The sequence below is a fragment of the Halichoerus grypus genome, chromosome 5 (genome assembly GCF_964656455.1).
Source record: "Halichoerus grypus chromosome 5, mHalGry1.hap1.1, whole genome shotgun sequence".
NCBI classification, from domain to species: Eukaryota; Metazoa; Chordata; class Mammalia; order Carnivora; family Phocidae; genus Halichoerus; species Halichoerus grypus.
The window spans coordinates 16839936-16867112 of NC_135716.1; the positions used below are offsets into that span (position 1 = coordinate 16839936).

Sequence of the window (27177 nt, forward strand, 5' to 3'; positions counted from 1 at the left end):
GGTAGTGAGTACATTTGCGTGGCACTTTATAAGACCCTTTTGTGTACATTTTCTCTCTGCACAGGCATCTGCTCAGATACCTAGAATACAACACAGTATGGCAGAATGATAGAATTTCTGTCACTGTCAGGGACCTTGGTGAATTTGTACATCCTTGTGTGATTTGAGGCCCTGCCGGGGGTTCAGGAACATTCCTGCGACCACCCAGATACTTGGAGCAGAGCTGGGACGGAGTCAGGGCTCTCTGCTCCCAGTTCCTTGTGTGTTCACAGGTAAAAGATCAAAACTTCTTTTTGCTTCCTCGTGAAGCCTTAAAAATGCTTCTGATGATCACAATGAGAAAAGCACTAGAGATACGAGGTAGCACGCAGAGCTGACACCAGGAAAGGTAATTCCCCTCCCAGGGGATGTTATAGTGACCAGCTGTCATCCTGTCACCCATCAGACATCCAACTCCTGACCTTCCCTTGATAAGCAGCTACTTATGATTTTCCCATTCAGCTTTGTGCAAGGGCTCAAATGGTAGAAATCATGAGGAGGAGGGGTGTTTAACACGTGAGTCATTGACTAAAGCAGCTCTTGGCTGCCCTGCCCATCGTTGTGGCTCGCAGGGGGTTCCCAGAAAGAGCTGCTCATGGCAGGAAAACCACAGATGGCCACAGGTCACCTGAGACAGGCATCCGGCTTGTCAGTAGAGTCCAGGGGGATTGTTCTGGAGAATGACCTCTGTGCCCCCTGTCTTCATGTTCAGCGCCATGGATACTGCACTTTGGGGGAAGCTTTCAACAGGCTGGACTTCTCAACTGCTATTCTGGATTCCAGAAGATTTAACTACGTCGTACGGGTAAGTCTCTGTAGGTTTCGAGTCTCGGTTGAATTGTCTTTTCAGGTTGTCTTGAGGTAGCTTCCTGCCCTCCCCCCAAAATAACTTCTTAGGACGCTGGGAATTTTGAGGAAAGCAGAAAACAGACTTGTCAACTCCCCTCTCTCTAGATGTACTTCACGTCCTTACGTGGATCCCATTAGGATGTCCCTGACATTGGCTGTGACAGACAGCAGTGGCCATAATAATAGCTTGTGAGCCACTCCCAGCCCACGGACGAAGGGGAACACGCTGCAGGCAGCAAGGGCTCTGGCAGCAACATTAGTAAGAGCGAATTCATAGTAAGCAAGCCGGGAAAACACCATGGCTTGTTTTAAAAACCTTCTGTGCCTCGGGTTCTTCTCACTGTCCTCCTCCTTGTCCTGCCTCGGTGACCCCAAGGCAGTCGTGGTTTAGGCTACAAACCAGATGAGTTCAGAGCACCCCAGGGCTTCTTGCCCATGACTCCCTTCCACCCCCATGGGATAACCTATTCGATCTTTGGTCTCGCGTTCACTAAAACTTGAAACTACCTGTTTGGACCACTTGCTTTCCATTTGAAACCCTATATTGCGGGGGGGGGGGATTTTTTTTAATAATGAGCTTTAGCGAAATATTCATGATGAATGGAGTAAAGCAAATGAGTCTAACCATGCCCCTCAAGTCCATGATTCTTTTTAATCGGTTTATTATTGTTTCCCCCACTCTTAGCTGTCTTGTGCATTTCTGTCAGTGGTTCAACCGGGGAGGTCGTGGCTGTTTGGGTGTTGGTTGGTTGGGTTTTTATTTTCTTTCTCCCTGGTTGTTATGCTGCTCCGTGCCAGGTCACTGAGTCAGATGATTGCACAGCTCAGCCAGAGCGATGACATCAAGCCCCCTTGAGGCCTGGATCATTCACCTGTCTTCTGGGCAGATGCAGGCCTGGCCGTCCCAACGGACCTGATACCCAGGCCTCCTTGGAGGTCAGAAGCTCTGAGCTGAGCATGTGACCACATGAGCAGATCTGTCCGCTCTCAGCTGAGCCCTTATTGCCATCCAAAAGGGATGAACATGAGAGAGCTTCTGGATGAGATGTTCGTGTCATTCAGTGTGACTCTGCCCCTCCGGGGGGATCACTGTGGCCCGAAGCCCAGCTCAGGCTGGGTGGAGAGAGGCCTGGCAGGAGCTGGAAACTCTGTTGCTAAGAATATGAATAGTTTCCATGTTCTAGGTGTCAGGGGAGGACACCCAGTGCTGATGTCTTCATTGCAAACGGATCAGCAAAACGGTCCGTTCTTAGCTGGTTCTCCTTCCTACCTGTTTTTCCTTTCACAAGAAATAAAGCAAAGGGACAAGATCACAGTAGCCAAAATCTATTTCCGCGTAATTATGTGCACTCACCTTTATCCTTTCATTAACCCTATGGAGTGTGGGGACTCGGATGATCTGTTTAAACAAAGGGGAGTACAGCAAGGTAAAACGACGTGCCCAAGGTCACAAAGCTACATAAGCCACAAAATCGGAATCCAAAACCTGGTCCGTCTTAGAGTCCACACTCTTAACTGCTATAGGGAGTCCTCTGCAAACAGAGGATGGAAACGTACAATGGTCTGAGGTCAGGCGGTGTCTCCACTACTTTCAGGCTAGTTCAGCCTCCCTAAGGCTCCGCTGCCCCTTCTATGAGGATTCACAACAACCTCACAGGGTAGCTATCCACTCGGTAATGTGTTTTCTGTGGAGATACCCTGCAAACCAGAATCTGTTATTCAGGGTCAGGTACAATATTTATTATTACCTACTAACCAAAATTATTATTGATTCTCCCTAATATGCCTTTTCAGGCCAGTTGATAAATGTTTTTCTCCTTAAAAAAAAAGAAAGAAAATCTTGCACTTGATAAAGACCCAGCATAGAGAACTTGTATGTGATAGTATCTAATTGTAAACTGTGAGCACTTTTCCTTAAATAATCTTTAAGTCAGAGAAACTGCTCCATGCTTTCAGAGTTGTCAGGTTCAGCGGTAGTGGAAAAATGTTTCTATTTTGGAAAGAGCCATCTTTTTTTTTTCCCCTTCACTGTTAGAGTCCTCTATAATTTGAGAAATAATGTTATTTTTATAAAGCGCTTAAAACATTTTAATGATAGGCACCGCGTTCTGAGGGTTTTCTACTAAGGAACTCTATGCACATCTCATATATACTTCTTATCCTAAAGCCAACTTTGCAAAGTAGCTTGCCAATATGTCCTCCCCATCTTACTACTTCCACCTAATGGTTTCTTAATACAGTGCTACAGTGATTCCTTAGTTCCAGTGAACGACTGAACCAGCTTTGAAAGCCTTAAAAAAAAAAAAAAATTAATTTCTTTAAAGCCAAGTACATTTTTAAAAAATGTGTTGTGTTCATGCTGGCTGTCATCTTCAGAAACAGACCATGCAGAGGGAATAAAAGAGATGGCTAACAGTGCTATCTTAAGATTTCATCATTTTTATCAGTAAGTATGAAAATTTTGTGGAATGTTTTGAATCAAAACTTTTGAATATAAACTGGAAAGGTTTTCATATGGCGTTTGTACCTTATTTCGATAGGCTTCAGGTTCTACTCACTGCCTTCACCCCCTTCCCTACACACCCCCAATGGCTTAAATACAATTTTAACTGTGGGTTTTAAAGAGGATTTAAAATCTTTAGAGGCAACAACTTACCCATTTTATGAAAGGTCGTTTTAAAAATTGGTTTACATTGTGCCTCTGGGCCAACACGTTTTGGAAATCCCCCTGGGGAGCTGGTGAGGATTCTAGGGGCTGGGCTGGTGGTGGGCTTGGCCCTTGGTCACCACGAGGAGGTGAGTGCTGATTAATGGAGCCAGGGCACAGAGAGGCCAGTGGGGAAAGTGGGTCTCCAGTAAACCGGGAGAGGGTTTTGGAGATCACACACCGACTCATGGCTCTCTGAAGTGAGCCTGCTAATGGCCCACTGGTTCTCATTTGAACTGGCTGCATGTTAGAATAGCCAGCAAAGCTTGTTGGTCTACAGAAGCCCACCTCTAAAGCATCTGATTTAATTAGTTGAAGGTGGTGCCCACACCTTGCTACTTAAATTTGTCCTTCAGGTGATCCCTGTGTTTTCAAGTTTGAAAACCAGCTCAAAAAACTACTGGGAGCCCAAAAGGCATATTTTGCATGTGGCGTTTTCAAACAAGATACAGCGAGGCACACAGGCAGGAGAGGATCTTAATGCTTTAATGCCAGAATGTCCTCTGACCTGGTCTCCCAGCTCTCTCTAAGGGCTGTCGATTTCCCCCTCCAGACCAGCAAGGTCCTGGGGAACCTTGAGGGCCACTTCCTGACTGGAACGAACGGACCCATAGGTGCTAGCAGATCAGAAAGGACAAGCAAAAGCTTGCAACCCCACTCTCTAGCCCTCTGCAGCAAAAAAGAACATCACAACCTAAACCCAGGCACATTCTTATTTTTTTCTGCATCACCACCCTAAGATCATTTGAATGTTTCCAGCAAGTTACTGCATTCCTACCACCCCTGAAAGTCTTTTCCAAAAACATGTTTTAGTTTAAGTTGACTGGCGGTTTGGCAAACAAAAGGCTGAAATATGGCACTGTGACTCAAATTCAAACCCAACGCCTTAAAATTAAGGGCGTGCTGTTGCCAACCCCCTGGTGGGTCATGATGTGCCTGAGAAGCCTGGCCCCTTCACTGGGTTCCTCTGCCGCAGTGACCTTGGATTAATTTGGCACTGCACAGAGCCGGCGCCTTTCTCAGATGGAGGGTGGCCCCTGCCACCTGGGTCTTAAAACCAGGGGTTCTTTTTTTCCATTGGGACAGAGAAGCTGGGATGGAGGGAAGGCGGCCAGTCACCCCAGAGGCAACAAATCAAAAGAACAGAGCCGTTGTGAGCCTATTTGAAAAGGACTCGCAGAAATGGTTGGGAATTGTGAGAATCCACTGCAGGGCATTAACATTTGAGGGCACAGGGTGGGGTCCTTCAGTGACTGCGGATTAGGCTGCCAGTGATTTTTACAGGAGAAAGTCTGTGTCTCTTAGAATTCCTGGTTTTCAGTCCTAACAAGCACTCAGGCTTGCATTGCAGATCCTGCAATGTCTGGGTACCTACAGAAGTGGGGAGCTATCTGAAGAAGTAAGGGTGCCTGCAGAACCATGGGAATAATGGAGTGCATGCAGAAGTAGGAGGGTGCTCACGCAAGTGGGGAGCACCTGAGAAAATGAGGGATGGCCAGGAGCCCAGAACAATGGTGTCTTGGACCATGGACTCCTAAACAAACAATGTAAGCATGTACTCTCCATTTATGTGTGTTCATAAATTCATCTGTGAATCACCTACCTATAAAAGGTGCTAATAATGGTATCTGCCCCATCATGTTGCTCAGAGAATTAAAACTGAATTTAAATGCTTTCCAACAGCGCCTGGTTACATGGTAAGCACTCGATAAGAATCACTTATTGCCATTAATATCCTCATCTTTCGGGTCCTGATTACAGGCATTAGAAAACACACAAGTAGAAAGATGATAGAAATAATAGAGATTAAAGATGAAATGGAGAGATTGATGTTTTATGGTTTTTCTGCCTGCTTTCCTCTCCCATCCCACTTTGGAGACCTCAGGATCAAATTTTTTTCTTCAGGACTCAGAATCTAAACCTATCCCACCATGGGCCCAGAAATATATTTTATACAAAAATTCTGTCTAGTTTCTAGGTTAAGTCAGGCGCTTACTATGCAGGGGGTGGGGGTATGAGAAATTGGACAGGTGAGCTGACTTTTAAATACCAATCAGCAGACTTTTTTCCCATTCAAGGAGGTAAGTTCCTAAGAGCATCTGGCACTGTATTCTAAGTGCTCCGGTTGAGGGTAAAACAGAGGGTTTTTTTTCCCAGTATCTGTAAGCTAGGATCGGAAAGCCCCTCAGGTCCACTGATGGAGGAGCTCCAATAGGAAGGAGTGACAGCATCCTCCTGCTAGATCCCCAGAGATCACAGACTCCTTCAGGTGAATGCTTTCACATTCCTAAACAGGGATTTCTCCATGCAACCCGTAACATTTCCCTAGTGTTGCCAAAGCCACTTGAGAATCAACAAACACCTGGCCCTTGCTTGTCGGGAGCTTCTGGGCTACTCCGGGGGACAAGGTTCAACCACTGAGATGGCAAATGGGGTTTTGGTCCTGTCTAGGAGAGTGGATGAAGGGGGTATTGGAGACAGCTTCTTGGAAGAGGTAGAACCTGAGATTGAAGAACCAGCCTCCTTCCCTGAAGGATGGCCAGGATCTGGTGAGGTAGAGAGGCAAGTCGCAGGCTTTGCAGGGATGAGTGGCAGGAGCAGAAATCCGGACGTGGGAAAGAACGGGAGTGGAGGGGAGTGCAGGTGGGCCAGGGACCAAGGGCGATGTGACATCCAGCCTCATGGAATCCTAGGGTAGAGGTGACGAGTGCTGGAGTAGACGGGAACCTCAGTTTAAGCAGGAATACTGAGGCAAACAGAACTGTTCCAATTGATGCAACAGGGAGCAGGGCACCATTACAAGTTCAAAAATATCTAGGACAGATAGAAGACAGGCGAGTTTCTCTCCGATGAGAATACAATTAATGTGTATAAACTTGGCCCTCCTTCTTAGGATTTTAACGCCCTCCGTTAGAGAGATGTTTCCCTTGCAAATAATATTTACCCAATCTTGACATGCCTGAAGATTATTAATGTTGCTGAAATGTTCCCTCTTCCAACCTGTCCGTGTTCAAGCTCAAAGTCAGGACAAAACTTTCCAGGTTTTTAATCTGTGTTCTCCCCTGAATAAATAAGGGTCTTGAAAGTCCATGGCACTCGGTACGAGCAGAGGTGACCAAGGGCTTCCTGCAGAAGACAACAGCTTCCTAGAGACCCCCAGCTTGGTGACTGAGCACGTGAGAAATGGCAGGCTTCTTGCAGCTTCTTTCCTGCCTTTGATAACCCGGAGGCTCATTTCTCCATCAAGACCTGTAACTCAAACTTCAGGGCCCACTGTCCTAAGAGATGGAAGAATTTAGAGATAAATTATGTTCCTAACCACATTCAATGCAAGCTAGAGTATGCTTTGAGCACCAGCCTATGGGTAACCTCCATGTGGTTTTGTCTCAAGCGGGCAGGGCAGCTACTGCGTCTGTGGATGCTTCTGAAGCCCTAATTTTAGTGTCCCACTAGATCTCAGCTGCTTGCCTCCCTGGCAGGTGTCTGTCATATGTGTGCACTGTAAGTGATTTAACTGCTGAAACATCAGCGTGGGACCAGACCCCGTCTGACTCCCAGCCTGACAGTCCACAGACCATCTGCCATTGACCGTGATGGTGTCATCTGACTATTACGAGCCGCCGCCTCTGTAGAGGAGGGACTTGGGTATGCTCGTGCCCAGGTCCCTTGCAGTTACAACACGCATGGATTCTAAAAGACAGATGTATTAGAAAACAAATAGCGGTCACCCGCCTACCACGTTGCCAGGCCGGGGGTGGAGTGAGAGGGAAGGAAACAAGCCTTGCTGTCTTGAGGTTCGGATCCCAATTAGACCGTCCTCGAATGAGGACACAAGATCATTGCAGAGATAGGTCAGTGGCACGATGAGACCGGACGGTTCCCGTAGAGGAGGGTCTGAGCAGGTGACCTCCGCACTGAGGCCTGAAGGGTGGGTTGGAGCCAGCTTGGGGAGACGGGGAGACGTGACAAGGGCAGAGGCTGGGGGGCGGACCTGACCTGGCCCCGTGCAGGAAACCCAGGACGGGCTGTGCGGCTAGAGCAGAATGAGTCGGGGAAGCGCAATGCAAAGTGACGCTGAAGATGGGGCATAGGCCAGATCAGGGAGGACCTTGCCCCGGCCACAGAAAGGAGTTTAGATTCTTCTCGAAGTGCAAAGGGAAGCCACTTGAGGGTTTCAAGCAGAGCAGTGACCCGAGCTCATGTGTTTTGTAAAGTATGAATGCTCTGATGAACTGAAGGGGAGAGAAGAGAAGACACCTCTTTCTGCAGCAAAGAGAGAAGGGAAATCTCCCTTCTGCCCAGTCGCGGTCCACACACCACTTCAAACTGTGGTGGTATCCGCTCTGAGGTTTGCTATGCGATATTGCTTGCAACTCGATTTTTCTCCTACTCAACGTCTCCAAAACCAGCATGAGCCAAAGCTGAAGGGCAGGATGCGGTTTCCGTATGCGGTGACCACCATCCCTTCCTCTGGTAGCCCAGAGCCATTCCTGTGACTGCACACCTAGGCACTGCAAATCGTGCCGGATACCCAGACTGCCCACGCGGCAGTGATGCCGTGGAATTTGGGGGCAGCCTGAGAGCCCTCCTGCTCCTCGTCCTCCTCCTCTTGACCCTCTCGCTCCCCCTTAAACACGGCTGCAAATTCCTGGCACCTGGGCTGAAATCTGCCCAGCAGAAAAGAAACAGCTATTTCCCAACAAGACATTTCCTCTGCTCCCTTGTGGCTGGGGGCAAAGAATCCAGTTGGCTAAGTCCTCTTGGTAAATAAATGGCTAGCTAGGGTCCTGCTCCCCTAGGCACACAGCTCTCTTAACACAGAAGTGAAAGGAATCAATTCTGTGCTCTTTACCACTAGTTCCACATAATACTGCCTACCCGTTCAGGGCCTGCCGAGTTCTGCTGATGTGGAAAGTAGACCTAAATGGTTTACCAAAAGCAACTGCCCCATCCCAATCGTGCTATTAACACTTTCTGGGGATTATTTCTCCCTTCCTGGTTAAAGCTGATCACCTGTCACCATGTCATATTAATAGAGAATTTCTAGACTCTGTCTTCTAGAACATAGCAAATATTGCTACTAGTTTTAAAGTTTGGCCCTAGGTGTAAATTTAATTGACCCTGAAAAGCTGAAGTCCTTAAGTGATCAAAATACATGTTCTCTGTTAAGACACAAATGGGCACAAGTCTTGGCTCTACCACTTACTATTGCTGCTGTGACTTGAGGTACTTAATTTCGTTGAGCGACACTGTCCTCTTTTATCAAATGGAGAACCCAACTCATCGGCTCACCATGGAAGACTAAGCAAGATCAGATCGTACATGTAGCACTTAGTGCAGTCACTGGTAGGTAGTAACCCCCCGTATTGTTAGCCAAATAAGACCTCGCAGTAGATGCAGCTATGTAAGACATAAAATGTATCAACATTAACTCTCATCAACAGGGAGCTATTAAATGGATCACAAACATAATAAAAATGACAGAAAGGAATATTAAAATTTGGAACCATTTAAGTATTTGATTGACAATGAATAAAATTGAAATACAGGGATTCTAAAGATCTTTAAGCCAGCTCTACTTTAGTAATTCACTATCCCCTCCCTAGCAGTAATATTACCTAGTAATAGTCTCTGTATTATGATAAAAACTAATGATAATAATTTGAGTATATTCTTTGTACCAGACACTGTTGTGAATGCTTTATGAACACAGTCAATCTTCATTGCAACTCTGAAGTGGATACTATTATTCACATTTTACAGATGGGGAAACTGAAGCAGGAAGTTTGGTTCTGAAACCCTCTTAAACTCTACACACACACACACACACACACACACACACAAACTTCATGATATATCTATGATATATATTACATTTATATATATCAGAGATATAGATCAGAAGTTGGTAAACTAGGGCCCAAGGACCAAGTCTGGCCCCCCACCTGTTTTTGTAAATAAAGTTTTATTGGAACACAGCCACATCTACTCATTTACATATTGTCTAAGGCTGCTTTTGTACGACAACTGCTGAGTTAAGTAGTTGAGTAGTTGTGACAAAGAGCATATGGCCCACAAAGCCCAAAATATTTACTATCTGGCCCTTCACAGAAAGTTTGCTAAATCTTGATATGAGCTGTAAACTTCACTAAAAGATTGGGGTCTGGAAGAGGATGAAATAATATCTTGTAATAATAATGCCTTGTATTTGGTATTTAGAGTGGCTTTTCACATATTTATATTTTTAATTCTCCTAACAACCCTGTGAAGTAGGTAGTCTTTGTATTTCCATTTTAGAAATGAAGAACCTGGGGTTTTGAGAGGTTAGCAGACTTACACCACAGACTAGACCATAAACTCCATGAGTCTAGGCATCGTGTGTCTTTATTGTCACATCCACGTCACCTACCACAATGCTAGGGCAGTGTGGGCACTCAGAAAATACTTGCCAATGGAAGAGAGTGGTAAAGGTCACCCGGCTGGAGAAGCTGGGTCTCCTATTCCCTAGGGTTTTTTCTCCCGACCCCACACCTCCCTGGCAGTGGAAGGAGGGACTTTCTCTTGAGATAGGGCTGAACATAGGGTGCTTGATATGTCCTTCTGCTGTCAACTGAGAAACCTGGGCTGCTGCATTCCTCCTCCTGCTTAGTCAGACGCCATCTCAGTCAGACCAAAGGGCTTTTTGTTTTCCCTCAAATGCATAGTCATAGCCTGGAGAGTTTTCCTCTCCTTGTGATTGGTGCATTTTTAGACAAGATTAACACTGACGCCTTCAAGAGATGGTAGTCACATGGAATCTGGGTTTTGGATGGATTTCAGGCAGAACGCTGCCCGCCCTCCCCCCACCCCATGATGAGTCACAGTGCACAGCCAACTGCCCTTCCGAGAGGGACTCAAGGCTTTTGTTTTCTTTCATCTTGCTTCATGCTGGTCATGTGAGGCGCAGGGTATTAATAGACCATCGGGTTGGCCTTCTGAATCTGGTTGTTGTTGGTCAGGGAGATAAACGAAAGGTCTGGCCAGTCCCCGCCATTTGTCACTCCTCTCTTGACTGTCACATGCTGGTTGGTGACAGAGCTGAACCAGACAAGCAGAGGTCATCCAGTGTGGTCACCGCCCACCCATGGATGTAGCCTCTACAGATGAACAGACTTCTTGCCTCTTTTTGTGGGCGCTAGGGCAGCTCCTGACTTCCAGCGCTGGATCACCAGTACTAATCTTAACAAACCAGCCTCAGCCTTTCTTCACCTCCTTCTCCCTGCGTGTGTGAGAGATACATAAGCCAGGCAGGGAGAGGTTTCGGAGTGTTTTATTTGTTTTTGTTTTTTGGTGGGTTTTTTGTTTTGTTTTGTTTTGTTTTTACTTAGAGTAAAATTTTACTTAGGGTAAAATTATGTTCAGGAAATTAAAAGTCTGTATGTGGTTTGACAGGCTCCTAAGGGCTCCAGGAGGACAGAAGTTTTAAACAAATGCCTTGGAATTGCTTAGGGCTTTGATCCAAGAGTTTCAGTTCTCCTCTGCAGCCCAGTGTTTGGAATGTCACTTTGCTAGTTCTCTCAGCCTTGATTCCAGAGCCCGAGGACAGTGTCACACTCGGTGTTTACTGACCTGAAGTGAAGTTGGGCCGGGGCCTGGCCAGCAGATGAAACTCCCTTGAAAAGTTTCCTAGGGGCAGAAATTCAAGCTCTGATGTAAAGGAGGGGTCTTGGTTCTAAGTCTTAGGCTAGCTAGTTTTAGTTGGGGGCCTGCTAGGCTCTGGTAAAATTATTTTCACTTTACATCAACCTCTTTTGTTTGATGACTTTATGAAAGCATGGAGTGTATTGGGGAGGTCTCTGCTGAGTCCTCCCACTGCTTGAAGTTGGTGAGACTTAGTCTCTTGAGCCTCACTTTGTTCATCTACTGAGTGGGTTGATCTACCTGATCTCTAAGATGCCCTTCCAGTCTTAAGTTTCATTTTTCAACAGTAGAATTTTTAATAGATTTTTTTTTAATATTGCCACATCTGTAAAGAATTTTGCTACCAAAGAAAAAGCAGACTAAGGATGCACCAAGTTAAATTACTACCTTTCTTTCTTCTTGTTTGGAGATAAATGGGGTAGTGGGATTAGGACACATGCCTTCAACAAACCAACCAACCAACAAACCAACCAGCCTTGATTTTCCACGTGATCAGTGCCAGGCACTGTGCCTTATGGACGGGCATTCCCTCATTCAAAGCTCTCAACAGTCTTGAGGACTCTGAGTATTATTAGTACAGATGAAGAAATGGGGGCACGAAGAAATTGAGTAACTTGCCCATAGTCACAGAGGATCCTAGTCTCTAAGTAGAAATATGTATATATACTATACAACCCTGAATTCCTCTCTCCCTGTGATTGGCCTCTTTCTACGGGAAGATTAAGTGCAATGGGAGATTCTAATTAACAGACATTTTTACTGAACACTGCGTGAGCAGGAGATTTCTGGATAAGACTTGCCCCTTCCTTGGAAAGTACCCATCTTGCTGACCATGAGCTATAATGTGCCTTGAGAAAGGTTGGTACCAGTGGGGAAGAAGTTCAAGTAGGGGTAGAAAGATTCCTGCTGGGAGTGACTGTGTAGAACTCAAACATTTGCAGGTCATAGGCGACTTTGTTCCCTTCGGAGTCCCTTGGCGTCACTTGCTGAAGTAGGACAAGCAGAATGAATTCACCCTGGCTGAAGCCAAACTCTTTATATTCAAAAGAAAAAAAGCAATTAAATATTCAGCCTGATTCCTGGGTTTTGAATTACCCCCATTTGTCTTCCACTGTGAGCATCTGCTTTTTATTCCACTGTGGGCCCGCCTGCCTTCTGTCTCTCCCCGTTGGTCCGTATCTCCATGTCATGTGACTCAAAAGCGAAGATTAGAGGAGAAAAATGTCTCTGTGTTCTAAGCCTGGCAACTTCTATTTTTACCCACAGCTGTTGGAACTGATAGCAAAGTCACAGCTCACGTCCCTGAGTGGCATCGCCCAAAAGAACTTCATGAACATTTTGGAAAAAGTGGTACTGAAAGGTGAGCTTTACCCCCCACCCCGCCCCACCTCTCTCCCCTTTTTATAGAGATGGGGATGGACAGATGGATTTTCCAATAGAGCAGACACGTCATGAGACATGGATGGACATGAATAACTCCAGATGCATTTCAGGGGTGCCAAATGCCAGTTCAGAAAGGAGTGTGCCACTCACGTTCAGGACGGAGGGGAGAGACCATCATCCTCCCATCCTTTTATCAGGAGCATCCATTTGCCCTGCTACACACCTCTCACACTTCTCAGTGTGGTCACATGTCCCAAGCTTGGCTACCAAGCCTCTGGATTCCAAATTCCTAGAAAATTGAGCTATGTACAAGGCAGAATAGATCCACAGACTATTTGATCTAAAAGGAACTTTAGGTCTTTGGCTCATCTGAGTCCTTGTGCATGCAGGGAAACTGAGGCCCCTAAGGAAGAGTAGTTTATCCATAATCCCACAAAGACTCAGGCAGACAGGATCACAACTCATGTTCCTAACTACTGACCACCTACACAGGACATCACTGCTGGGCCAAAGAAACTGCCTTCAGGTCGAGTGAGCCAATTGGTGCTGGTGAAACAATGAAGAGAGAAAGAGTCTTTGCCAGAAACTAGGGAGAAGAGAACAAAGAGGGACCTAGATAATGGAAACTCTCCCCAGTCACCTCAAGTGTAGAAGCTTGGTCAGGTGTCGGATAAATAAGAGCGAGAAAGAAAACCACATCCCCAGAGGCAGTTACCCACGTGACAGGAGCAGAACGAAGAAGAAGAAAGGCCCGAGTACAAAATATATACCGTGTCCCTGTATCATAACTGCTCATGCTTTTTCTCTCCCCCACTTCAAGTCCTCGAAGACCAGCAGAACATCAGGCTAATCCGGGAACTGCTGCAGACTCTCTACACGTCCTTATGCACACTGGTGCAAAGAGTCGGCAAGTCGGTGCTGGTCGGGAACATCAACATGTGGGTGTACCGAATGGAGACGATTCTACACTGGCAACAGCAGCTGAACAATATCCAAATTACCAGGGTAAGCAGGAACGCGCCGGCCTCCTCCTAGCAGTAAAGACTTTGTTTGGTGCCTCCACCGAGAGGCTGGGCGGCCTCCCCAGGACTTTTTAAAACTTCTCTGGTGGTCAAAAAGCCTGGACTGTCCCGATCTGGATGCTCTCTCCTGGGCGCTGAGAGTGGGCTGGAAATTCCCAATAAAGAGGGGGTGGGAAGAAGAAGTTGGCACAACAGGATCAAAGTATGTGAATTGCAACATGGTAGGAAAACCGGAAGCTTGGATTTGGGAGTGGGGGGGTGAGGGGAGTTCTCTCGTCTTTCCCATTTCCTCCTGAAGACCGTGTCCTTTACAGCTGTAGGAATGCTTCCTTGAATACAACAGAGCTCTGATGGCAGGGGCTTGGAAAGTTGGCCCCAACCTCTGCAAAGTCTAGTTCCAGTGATTAATCATTATGACAAGTAAGCCTTTGGTTAGAGACCGCGAACATACACGCAGGGAAAGAAGAGAGCGAGTCTCACTCAAAGTGGAAAAAAACCCAAAGAGGCCCTGTATTAGAGCTACACTTCTGTTGGTAGTGTCTTTTGACTTTTTGAACCTAACTTGGCCCTCAGCTCTTGTCCTTTTAATAGTGAGCAGGAGGACTGAGGCACACAAAAAATGTGAGAAAGACACTGCTGTAATCTCCTAAGGCTCGCTAATGGACAGGCACACTTAGACGGCTCACATAGCGCTCGCCTCGCTTATCGCTGACTGCGCTGTTCTAAGTGGTTCCGGGACCCAAGCTGATAAAGTTTGGGTCTGCCCCATCTCTTGAGAAGGTAACATGAAGAAGCCTCTTTGACCTCTTTTAAATACTTATTTTACTATATGAAGTTTTCAAAATGCAGCATCCTTGACTTGGCTGTTAATAACCTCTCTGTGCCTCTTAGTTTAACTCTGAAACAAAGGGAATAATGAGAAGCTTCAGAATTATGTGACTTCCTTAGAATCACTTTGGCTACAACTCACACACACACACACACACACACACACACACACAGCACAAGCCCAGAAAAGCTATCTCAGTTGTTTAAGAGCGTGTATTCTGAACATTTACCGAATTTATTCTAATAATTTACCCCATTCTCTTCTCTTAAGTGTAGACATAGTTTGACGACGTGAATTTGAGACCCAGATTCCCAGCTTATCTCTCACAGAAAACCCACTTAGACCTTCTACCTGATTTCTGGTATTCTGTGCAGCCTGGACGTAACACTTTCTTTTTTTGGTCCAAGCCCAGGAGAGAAGTATCCAGCCAGTGATCTAAATGAGCACATCCCATCTGTCCCAAGGGTCTCTTTCCTCCAGCAACTTCGGAACACTATTTAGGTGATCACACTTGGCCAGATCTTGTCTCTGCTGCCTGCATCCCAGGAGCCTCCCTGGCCACAGCCGCTCACGTACTTTGCACGCCCATGGGCTTGCTTACCTAGAACCCCCCCTTAACTGATCCACAAACACACCAGGGAGGAAGTAGCCCTTGTAGCTGCTATAACCCTTCAGAGACAGGAGTGGGGACCAGAGAAGCCAGCGGCTTAGACCAGGACCCAGGACTCCTTATTCCTCACATGGCAGAGCTTTCTTAACATCAGTGGTTTCCAAACTTCTTTTCAATCCAGCTTTCTTCCAACTGTGTATTCAGTGATCCAGCTTTTTGCAAACCCTTTACATCCAATGCAGTCCCGTGCAGGACAAATCAAACACTAAAGTTCATCTCACCCTCCCCTCTGCTCCTGGCACTCCAGCCAGGCCAAGCTCTTCTCTGCCCCATGCCAAGCTTGGCCCTGCCTCCCCGGGCCATCCAGTCCACTGGAAATGCTCTCATCTCGCCTTCCTCAGAGGAGTGTTGCCATCTGAAATGATCTCCAATGTGATACCACTTCCCTATCTCCATCCACTGGCTTATGAGCGCCATGAAGAAAGACTACCATCTTGCTCCCTGCTCTGTTCCCTCCGCCTTGCACAGAGCAGAAGGCAGTCAATAAATTTTAGATGAATGAATGAATGATGAATGAAGGGTAGTAATGCCTATCTCCTAGCCCCGGTGTAAGATTTAATAAGCTAACATATAGAAAGTGCTTGGGACAGTACCTGGCAAGTAGTAAGTCTTTAAATGTGTCAGCTCTTATTATTACGAAGGGCTCGCTCTGCAGCAGACACTCTTCTAAGTCTTTCACATGTATTCATTAACTCATCCAGTGAATAACTATGAGTAGGGGTCTTTATAATAGCTGATTTCCCCTGGGCGCTATGCTAAGTACTTCTATGCATCATCTCGTCCACTCTGCCCAACAACACTATAAGATATGCTTTTACTCATTTTATAAATGAGAAAAATCAGGCTGAGTAGTTAAGAATCGTGTGGCTGGGGGCACCTGCGTGGCTCAGTCAGTTGAGCGTCCAACTCTTAGTTTCAGCTCAGGTCGTGATCTCAGGGTCGTGGGATCGAGCCCCGCATCGGGAGGCACGCTCAGCAGAGTCTGCTTGAGATTCCCTCTCTTCCTCTCCCTCTGCCCCTCCCCACTGGGCTCACTCACTCTCTCTAAAATAAATAAATCTTAAAAAAAAAAAAGAATAGTGTGGCTGGTGCCTCGATGCAGGTAAGATGCAGGGGACTGAACCCAGGCCTGTCTGCAGAGGCTGCTCTTCTCCCCACTGCAGTCTGCTCCCTGCTGCCCTCCTTCCCAGCCCTCCTCGCTCTGAGCCACATTATCTTGAGAGCAGTGACAGGAACCCATGGAGCCCTAAAGAGCTTGTCACACAAATGCCCAACTCTCCAGAGGAAAGAAAGATCGAGAGAGAGAGAGAGAAAAACAGGACTTAATTACTTCAGTCTGGACTATATTTCGGCAGCACATATACTAAAGCCTACTTTTTAACAGTTTGGACTAAAGGGAAGTATGTTATTCCACAAAAATGTTAAGGTGACATTTACAGTAATTGCTTTCTATTTGCCAAAGTTCTCGCAGTATCTTCCCGGCATATAATCTTGTTTTCCTTCAAAATTTCATATCTAATTTTATGGAGCCAATTTTTATTGGCAAAAATAATTAATAGAATAAAGAATGAAGGGGGAAAAATGAAGAGAACTGGTTCGGAGAGGGAGAAGTCAAATAGAATCACTGTGGGTAAGGCAGTGTTTGGGGTAAGGCTGTGTTTGAAGCCGAGAGAGGGCAGGGTAGCCATAGAAGGATTATAGCCAAATGCTTGATTGACTTATTGTTCTTTTATATGTTTATATTCCAAAAGAAGGCGGCATGCAAGCAGTTAACCATTTATCAGGAGTAAGGGCTCAGCATGGGGTCTGGGCAAGGATTTTGGAAAAGTTCAGGTTTGAAAATTTGAGCGTGAACTCTGCCAAGTGGACTTTAATAGGAGTTCATGTAATAATTGGCCTGGGAGTTTTAACCAAAAAAGTAGATGCTTTGAAGTGCTGGAAACAAAAAGAAAATTTCATGGCAGTTTTATTAGCTCATATGATCAGCAGCAGATGATAAACGACAAATAAGTGTAGAGCCTTCAGCGGTCCAGCAAAAGTCCTGAATTTTGCAAACAATTGAAAATTCAGCCCAGCAGCCTGAACAATTTAAACTGTCAAGTCATAGACACTTCTGATGAGTTAAGAATCAGCTGAAGCTGATTCAAATCTGAGATTGTTAGAGCTGGAAGGGACCATGAGAGCCTTCTAAGCCAATTCACTTTGGACATGGGAAAACTGAGACCCAGAGTTCCAAGGGCACCTGGGATCCAGATCTGCTGCTTGTCCATCCCATGTTCCTCCCATGCCACCTCCCATTCTTCTCCATAGTCCGGCTTCCCAAGGCCCCATGCCTCTTCCCACCTTCCCTCTATACACCTGTCCTGCTCTGCAGGGGACACAGGTGGGGATTGGTGAAACCACGCATCCCCCCGGAATCCTGTGCGTGTGGGCTCTGATGTGCCTTGAACAGAGTAGTTCCCTAAAAATGTGAGGATACCCATTGACAGGATTATTTTCCCCTGAGCTAAGGAAGGGCTTCTTCATCCTATATTTTTTTCCTGTGACCCCAGAGGTGACAGAGCACCAAGCTAAAAATGGCAGTAGTCCAAAATCAAGAGCTCACCCAGGTCTAGCATGAGAAGAACAAAGAACCCCAGTCTCAGGTGATTTGTGCTCACTTCTTACCCAAATGGCAGCATCAATTGCTGTTGAGGACCGATCAGTAAATACTAGTGAGGACCTCCCCTGCACAGATGGTTCCCAGAGCACTCTGTGCTTACTTCCTGGATAGCACTTAACATATTGTTCTATAATTATTTGCTTATGTTTCTGAGTCTCTTGCGAGCCTAATGAACCCGTTCCAGCCCCAGTGCCAGGCCTTAGTAGGCCCTCAAAAGAGGTTGTTTGTGCTGGGCTCGTCTGCAAGGGATATGAAATTAGACCCCACCTTCAAGGATCTAGGTGTGGGTGGGATAACATAAGCCCATCAAAATTTAAATAATAAATATAAAATTAAACAATTAAATACAAGTTGAGGGTTATAGCAGGAACAGCTCCTGATTAACTGTCAATGTATTATCCACAAATAATTTTTTTTAAATATTCCATGGAGCCCTAGGTTTGAATAGAGATGTTCTAATGGATGGGGGCACTTACGCCAAAAGTTTCTGGACCAGCCATTCCTAAAGGACACACATGCGCGCGCACACACGCACAAATATACACAACAAGCACAGGGTCTTTTTGTTGTTGTTTTTTACCCACTTAATTATGAGGGTTTCAGTCATCCCTCAGATATTTTTTGGGTACCTACTATATGCTAAGCACTCTTCTATGGAAAAAGCACACAGCAATGAAAAAAGACAAAAAGTGCTGCCTCCCTGGAGCTTACGTTCCAGCAGGAATGTTCCATTCAAGCTTCCTTTTGGAAACAGTTTGCATTACATAACAAAAAGGGGCTGGTTCAAAAAGTCCCCAGAAGAGCTCATAGAATTCCAGGAAGATGCCTGGGGTACCCACAGAAAACAGAAAAGAAATTCCCTTTCAGAGAAAATAGGTATAAGCTGGATCTGAGGAAGAGCATCATTTGGATGGGCAGAGCGGCGAGGGGAGAGCGGGGGGCCCAGGCGCAGCGTGTTTGGGCACAGGCAAGAAAACCCGCCTGGAGGGATCCGTGGCCAGGAGGGGTGATGGGAAAGCCCGCACAGGTGGCAGGCCGGGGCGCTCTGTCCAGGGCACGGGGCCCTTTAGGAAGGTAGCGAATCTGGTCACTGAGTGAACTGAGTGGAGCAGAGAAATCCAACATGTGCTGTTTGGAGAATCATTAAAAGTATAAAGCTTTGTGAAACTTAGGAAAATCCCTCTGGCACCATTCAGCTCGAGCTGTTCCAGGCTATTCCTGTGGGCCTCAGCCACGGGTCCTGTTTCTGCCCTCCGGGTGGGGAGAATTGCAGCTTTGGATCTGGGATCAGTCAACCAGCTTGAGGGTGGAGGACAAGGGGACACCTGCATCCTCAGTGTCACCTGGTGATCTGCGGCCCGCCCCCCACAACCTGCAACTTAACGTCATCCTTCTCCCCACAGCCTGCCTTCAAAGGCCTCACCTTCACTGACCTGCCTTTGTGCCTCCAACTGAACATCATGCAGAGGCTGAGTGACGGGCGTGACCTGGTCAGCCTCGGCCAGGTGGCCCCCGACCTGCACGTGCTCAGCGAGGACCGGCTGCTTTGGAAGAAGCTCTGCCAATACCATTTCTCCGAGCGGCAGGTCAGGGGGGCCCTCACGGGCAGTCCCTCCTCTCCCTTCTCTGTCCCCCACCCTCAAACTTCCTTGGCATTCTTCCTGAGCTCGAGGCACGGGTGCCCACCCTCCAGGGGGCTTCCCGGCTGACTAGACAGCAACAATACGAGGAGTTTCTAAATAATGTATGTGGTTCTAGTGGAAAAAACAACAACTTACATTCTTAACCTATATGCACACTTCACAACTTGCTTTAAAAAGTTCATAAAGCAACACCTGTCCTCCTCTTCTATAACAGAGTAACTTACAAAAGCAACTTATCTTTATATTTTATAGCTAAGGAACTTTTATAGATATGTTTCATTTTAGTCTAAGAACCCAGGGCGGGGTAGGTATCTTGATGCTCACTTTAAACAGATGAGGGGACTCAGTCCACAAACTAGGGAAATGGCTCTCAAGGGAAGGAGACTGGCCTTGAGTATGAATTTGAACTGGGGGCTTCGGACACCAGCTCTAGGCCTGTTTCCCCTCCTCATGCTGCCCCAGACTTTTTTTTCCACCCTCTTTATACAGATGTGTGAGTTCAACAAGTTCTGTTCATGAAGCCACTAATATTTAGATATAAAATAGAGCCACTGTGCCAAGCAGGGACTGCATCTCCCTGGAAATAATCACTCAAGTCTACAGCAAAGAAAAGATTGAAGGTGTTTATTGAAATCACCTAAACTTTAAAAGACCATCCAAATACAACTTAGTAGAGGTCAACAATAAGATGTCACCAGCCCCCTGTTTCTTTTAAAGACTGGTAAAAGCTACCATTTCACTGGGGAGAGCTCAGAAGGACCTTCTTTCTATCTGGGCAATTTTTTCCCTGGCAAGTGCAGGGCATAGATGAACAAGTGGGAAGGAGAGGTGGGAACAGAACTTTTCAGAAGCACAAAACCACAAACCATCTTCTTGATGAACTCTCCTGCAGTCGTGTGCAATTATCTGTATTCGTTTGCAATTTAGATCCGCAAGCGATTAATTTTGTCCGACAAAGGACAGCTGGATTGGAAGAAGATGTATTTTAAACTTGTGCGATGTTACCCACGGAAAGAGCAGTACGGAGACACCCTTCAGCTTTGCAGACACTGTCACATTCTTTCCTGGAAGGTATGTGTCTCGAGGTGGCTGCCACAGACCCCCTAGCCCAGCCCCTAAGAGCCAAAGGCACCAGCATTGCCATGCGAAAGCCCTTCCTACTTCTTTCCTGCACTTCCCTACTGCAGCTGAAGGTGTAAGAGACACTGATTCAGTCCCTGGGGAGAAAAACTTTGAGAGTCCTTAATTTCCTCCACCCCTATTTTTATATGTGTGTGTGTGTGTATATATATATATATTTTTTTTTTTTTTTGTACACCCACCCACCTGCAAATTCTCCCATTCTCTTTGCGTGTGGGTGTGCGTGCACACACACACACACACACACAGTTCTTTAGTTTTTGCAGAACTTATGGCATTCTTTTTTTTTTTTTTTTTTTTTAAAGATTTTATTTATTTATTTGAGACAGAGAGAATGAGAGAGAGAGAGCACATGAGATGGGGGAGGGTCAGAGGGAGAAGCCGGCTCCCCGCCGAGCAGGGAGCCCGATGCGGGACTCGATCCAGGGACTCCAGGATCATGACCTGAGCCGAAGGCAGTCGCTTAACCAACTGAGCCACCCAGGCGCCCAACTTATGGCATTCTTGACAGAGGAATGTTGTTTTGAGCTTGGGCACAGCCTCATGGGGCTACAAGCCAACGCGATGCTTCTGAGAACTCAAACCTAAAACCATGATGTTCCTTTCCAGGGCACTGACCACCCGTGCACAGCCAATAACCCAGAGAGCTGCTCCGTTTCCCTTTCACCCCAGGACTTTATCAACTTGTTCAAGTTCTGAATCCCAGCATGGGACAACACTTCCGAAGGGTTCCCCAGCTGATCAGATGGTTGTGAATACAGAGCTTGGACAGTTCATTTGTAAATAGTGTACATTTGAAACGTTGGCTCAAAACTTCTGAGCTAAGTCACTGAGAGGACATTGGAAGGGGAGAGATGCAGTTGCCGGCGGGGAGTTGAAGAATACGGACTTCTCGTTAGAACTGGTATGGAAAAACGGAAATACTGTAAATAAACTTTTTTCTAACTATTTGCCGGAAAGACTGTAAGGGCAGGAATTCAGTTTCATCGGTGAAAATGGAATTCTCCTCATGTTCACTGAGACGCCTTGGTAGTTCCCTAGGGATGTGGAAGAAAAGGGCAGAACTCGAATACAAGATAGAACACTCTGTTTACAATGTGAAAATTTGCTTAAAGAAAGAGAAGACGACAACATAATGCGAAATCCCTGCGCTTTGGTTTCAATTGGGGGGGGTTGTTTTAAAAAGGCAAAGGAAGCACCACCCATCTTAAACCCGCGAGGGCATAGGGCCTTATCTTGCAAATATTATCACACAATAAGTCTACCTCGGAAAGTATGCAGTGCTCCCTCCGCCAAAGTGCATTGTCCGGTAGGCAGTGTCTGTTTTTCTTGGTTTTTCGTCACATGAAAGTGGTTTCAATAGGAAGGGATCCTGGAGGCAATCCTCCTCATGTTGCAGACTTCCTTTTTAGATGAATAGGCACTCTTTGGAGTTGCCTCTTTTCTAGAATAACTCCACAGCACATATGCCTTTTTTTTTTTTCCTTTCGTATTATAGCTGTGTTATAGCTCATTCGGGACAACATAAGACCGATTAAAAACAGTCCCAGAGGAAGTCCTACTGCAGAAAAGATAGAATGAGTCACCCAAAAGCTGTGAAGACTTTCTTATTCCTGTTTAACTTCTCGGCTTGTCTGGGCTTCCCAGAATATCTTCACAGATAAGCGTTATCTGTGGACTGGTCGAAGCCAGAGTGCTGATAAAGGCTTGTAAAACAGGTTTTACGTATCAGTTAAACGTTTTACTAGGGGCTGTCCCTCATGGCAGGTGATGGGCCGAGGAGCTTTCTTTTCTTTATGTCCAACATCAAAATTTACTCAGCCTAAGCTAGGATTTTTTGCGAGGATGACGAGATAAAGCCCGGAGTTCCAATCATAGGGAACAGAAGTACTGTGAGTTCATCCCTAAACTTGCTCCATACCCCTGGGGATCTTGCTAGGCAAATATCAGCAGATAACTGTGTGGAAGAAAGGAAATCTCAGGACTTAATGAGGTCATTGTCAAATATTCCTGGGATGGGGTAGGGGATGTTTTTGTTTTTTACTTTTTATAGAACTTTGCTTTTCTACAACAATGTACATATTTTGGCAGTTGTATTTGCTTTGTGCTTTTTTTCTTCTTTTGCAAATAAAGTTGCCACCCTGCATGCCCTTGGCAAATAAGTGAAGCAGAAATAGGAACTTGCTCACATTCACAGTGGAGAACAGTGTATCCTTAGGGGTTGAACCTTGGGGTGACCTGGGGAGGGGAAAGGTGGGTAAGCACGTACAGAAACAAGGCCAGGTACCAGTCGGTGATGCAGAGCCCCTTCCTGCCCTCCCCTCAGTGCACAGCCCCAGTATCAGCATGCTGAAGAGAAGTCAACTCTCCGTCAACCCTCCTCACTGTGCCTACACACCAGGGTGTCTCCGTGTTTATTTTCACTACCCCCCACCCCCATCAGGAGAAAAAATTAAATTGCATTTAAATTCTCCCCACTGAGAAGAATTAAACATTAAAGAATGAGATCTTGTTGGGTAAGGTTGAGCTTCCGGAGCCCCTGTAATACCGAATGGGTTTTTTTGCTCTCCCCTCCCCCCGAGTCAAAGTCACACCGAGGAATGCAGGGCCTAGATGGTGGAATAAAAAACAAGCGCTTCCAGAATTCAGACAACTTCTCTCAAATGTCTCCGCTTCCTGAAAGACGTGGGGCGGAGCTGGGTTGATTGTTACTCTGAGATCTCTGGAACCTTTGACTCTGACATTTTTAGGTGTAGGTGTTCGTGGCCTTCCACATCTGTCCATCAACTCGTGACCTCTGCCCCTTCGTGACGATCAGGGAGGTGGGAACTCCCGGGCACCCTCGGGTTTGCAGTCCCAGAAGTCTTGCCTGCTTTAGGTCATCAGCTCAAAGCTGGCAAACCAGTCTCCTTTGGACGATCCGCAGTGCCCCCGACTGCCTCTCAGACCCCAGGCAGCGAGGCACATCTGTGCAAGATGACTCCTACCACAGGTGGTAGGGTGATGGTTTTCTGAGTTGTTTCCCTTGATGGTGCCTCTGGGCTCTCCCCATCTCTGTTGGCATTTTTGGAGGTGGTGTGGTGACAAAGTCAAGGAAAATTTTTAAGGAAAAAGAAGAAACCAACATTTGTGGTTCTCTTTCATTGGAAGAGGAGACAAAGAAAGGAAATGGCAGGTGGAGAGGGATGGGGGAAGGAATAGAAATGGCCTATCTTTGATGCTGTGGTTTGTGTGAAGGCCAACGGAGAAGAACATGGCGGTGAGAGCATCTGTGTTGGTGCCACGTGGCAGCTATTAAGCATGGCCAGAGCCTCACATAAAAGTAAAGTGAGTGAAAAAGAAAATTCTCGTTCCCTGGGGACTAATCGTCTTTAGAATTTCTATTGGCAAACCCTCTGGGGACAACCTAACCTAAAAAACAAAAACAAAGGATCCCTGTCTCAAAACTGCGGGTCTAAAAGCCAGAGGGACAGGACAATGGAAAGTGCTGGAAGAGATAGAAGGCTCCCCTCTCGTTGCTGTACCTACCTAACCACCCCGGACCCCATAACGTAGAATTTGACTTTGATGTCAACTAGGAAGTAATTTGGACTTGCAGAGAAGGAAGGAGGGTGCCCAGGGCAGTGTGAGTGAGCACAAGTCCACAGGGATGTTAGGTATGATCTGGTCCAACGTAAAGGTATATGAGCAGCGAGCCCGGAGTCTCTTGAGAGTAAGGCACAACATTGGGGAAAGAATATGTGAGTGTTCACTTCATAGCAAGATCCGGAAAAAAGTCCAATGACATCTTCAAGTAGAGGGCATGATTACTTGATGCTCTTACTCTGAGTAGATGGATCGGTAGCATGGGAGGGCGAGTGGCAAAACCACAAAGTAAAAACATCCCCAGGGTGTCAGCCGTGAGATGACATTTGTTTAGTGATGATCAATTTTATACTGAAGTGGCCTAGAGGAGATAATTGGAGGTGGGCTGGGTTGATACTGCAAAACACTCAATACAGCAGTGGGCTTTACTGGGTGATGGTGAAGGAAGGTCACAAGCAGGTATGGTGTTATTGTCATGATTCTCTGTAGATTCGAAAAGTGTTTTTCATGAGGAGCTTAAAATTTAACAGAGTCTCCTTTTTTGTGTTGTTTCTATGTGGGAGAAGAGAGGGAGCTTAAAATTTCATTTGTCTAAGCTTTACTGGGTGATGGTGAAGGAAGGTCACAAGCAGGTACGGTGTTATTGTCATGATTCTCTGTGGATTCGAAAAGTGTTTTTCATGAGGAGCTTAAAATTTAACAGTCTCCTTTTTTGTGTTGTTTCTATGTGGGAGAAGAGAGGGAGCTTAAAATTTCATTTGTGTGATTTGCAAGGTCAATCATTTCAAGACATGTTCAACCGTATATCGTTTGTAGCATTGAATACAATGTTTATCATAAAATACGCACCTGAGTTTATAGTTTTCTGCCAGGCTATAGGGCAATGATGTTTTGCTATGCACTCTATTTTATGTGTGTGAATTTTTTTAATTGTAATTTTATGTGTGAATTTTTTTTTAACTAAACTATATCAACATTTTCTATGTGGACATCTGGGTGTTTTTTGTTGTTTTTTTTTTTAATCTATTTCCAACTCTCTGAGTCTGTGAACCATCCTTCTGACTGGATCCTGGCCTAAAATCCTATTAGTGTTTAAACAGACCTCAGAAACACCCCGAACCTCTAGACAAATGCAAAGACATGGCTCTTTGATATATCTTGGGCTCTTGATGTCTTCAGTAAACAAGATCATAATTCCTTTAAACTCCACATCTTCTTTAGATGCTTTCTTCTCTGTTTTGTTAGAGTGAACCCTTGTGGTTTCCCAAAAGAAGGAAACTCCCATCCCAGACTTCGGTGCTGGAAGGGAAGTTGAAGATGGTGGAGTCTGGCATTCCTTCTGCCTTTCAACATGAGGTAGGGGGTCCAGAATATTCAGGGGACATGTCTGAGCCTATCTGGTCCTCAGTGGTAGACCTGAGTATGAACCCGGGACTTTCTGAGGCCTTGACTCTGTGCCCCCCTACCCAGCATCTGTTGGTGTTGTCTGGAGGCACGTGACACCTGACCCGACTTCTCAACACCTTCACTGTGGAAGGCAAGCTTGAAGGTCCAGTGTTACGCATCCAGCCATTATCATTTCCAAATACTTTAAGTCCCTGGTTCTCCGTGGAGAAGTTAACATTTCTCCCCGGAGCCACTTAACATTTTTACGAACCTCTGAACCTGTCGCGAGAGTACAGCATTCTAGTGGGTACAACCTGCTCACCATAGAGCAAGCAGCATGTTTTGACAAACTCACTTTTCCCTGGTACTTAAATTTTAATTACAAAAGTGGTCCTTAAGACAGCTAGATAATGGCTGAGCAGCCAGCTTGCTTTCTAGAAACTGAGGTTCTGATGGTAACCAAGCAGGTATTTCCTCTCAGACCAAGAAGTACATTTAATCCATCCCCTTCATCTCCCCACCCTCCAGCACCTGCCATAAGATCTGGTGAGTTTCTATCGGGGGGGGGGGGGGGGGGGGAGGCGGGGGAGAATCCTCCCACTCTCTGCTAAACTTCATCTTCACTCAGCAAAGACAGATTATTTTATTCCAAGAGGCAGCAAGGAGCGAGGGACCACAGATATTTGTGACTTTGTCTGCTGGACATTTTTCAAAGTGTCCCTGAACTCAGCAAACAAAGCTTCCTGAGTAATCTCCCAAAATTCAGGCCCTGCTCCATTTGTCCAAAAATGGATGGCTGCTCCAAATCTCTGAACTTCTTAAAACTCCATCTGCTACAACATTACTTCTGGAGTTTGAACATGACTTTTTCTGTCTTTGAGTATAGCAATGTTTGTTTAATTAACGATGCACAAGTCTGTTAAACAGAAGGCTCCAAGGATTGCTCTACGCTTGAGAACTCTTGGCACCATCTTTATTCTACCAAGTGCCAATAACCCTGGCTAGAGGGGGTGTTTATGAAAGTCCATGTCCTAAGTTTAGAAGCTTTACTCCTTTTAATAAAAAATGCTATAGGGGATTGAACATGTAACTAAAAGTACAAGGTTAGTCTCATTACATGCAAAGATGTTTAATATTGTGTGAGCTAAGTCCTTCTGTATAAATTATTTGCACACTTTCCTTGCATGATGAATTGATTTTTTTATAGTTGTTTGTACCAGACGGTGGCATATTTTTGTAAAAATTTTTTGACACTGAATTGCAATAAATGTTTTTCCAACAACACACGGGTGCATTTTTGGTGTGTGCCAATTCAAGTTGGCTTTTTAGCATACTGAGTATGTTTATCTTTTGCCTCATGAGGCTTAGATTCCTTGTCCCAGAAACTTATCATTGTTATAAAATTTCTAGGAACATGTAGAAAAATAAGCTTGCTGCTGAGTGCCAAACTCAGTAAATAACACAGCACTGTGCTTAAATGGGATAGTTCCACTTACTGTATGTATACTAGAATGATTAGGGAATAATGAGCTGTGAAATCAGTATCAATGTATTCATCAATAGACATTTATTGAACAGCTAT

At 45.8% G+C, this 27177-nt stretch overlaps 1 protein-coding gene across 1 annotated transcript in view; it reads left to right on the forward strand.

Annotated features, from left to right (window-relative positions):
* The window catches only part of FBXO32 (F-box protein 32), a 35221-nt gene extending 8342 nt beyond the window's left edge, over positions 1–26879 (forward strand). The window contains exons 4-9 of the mRNA XM_078072045.1: positions 752–844; positions 12542–12635; positions 13479–13663; positions 19245–19427; positions 20412–20555; positions 21234–26879. Coding sequence (XP_077928171.1) covers positions 752–844; positions 12542–12635; positions 13479–13663; positions 19245–19427; positions 20412–20555; positions 21234–21323 — 789 coding nt within the window. The 3' untranslated portion in view covers positions 21324–26879. The remainder of the gene's footprint in view (positions 1–751; positions 845–12541; positions 12636–13478; positions 13664–19244; positions 19428–20411; positions 20556–21233) is intronic.
* The last annotated feature ends 298 nt before the right edge of the window (positions 26880–27177 follow it).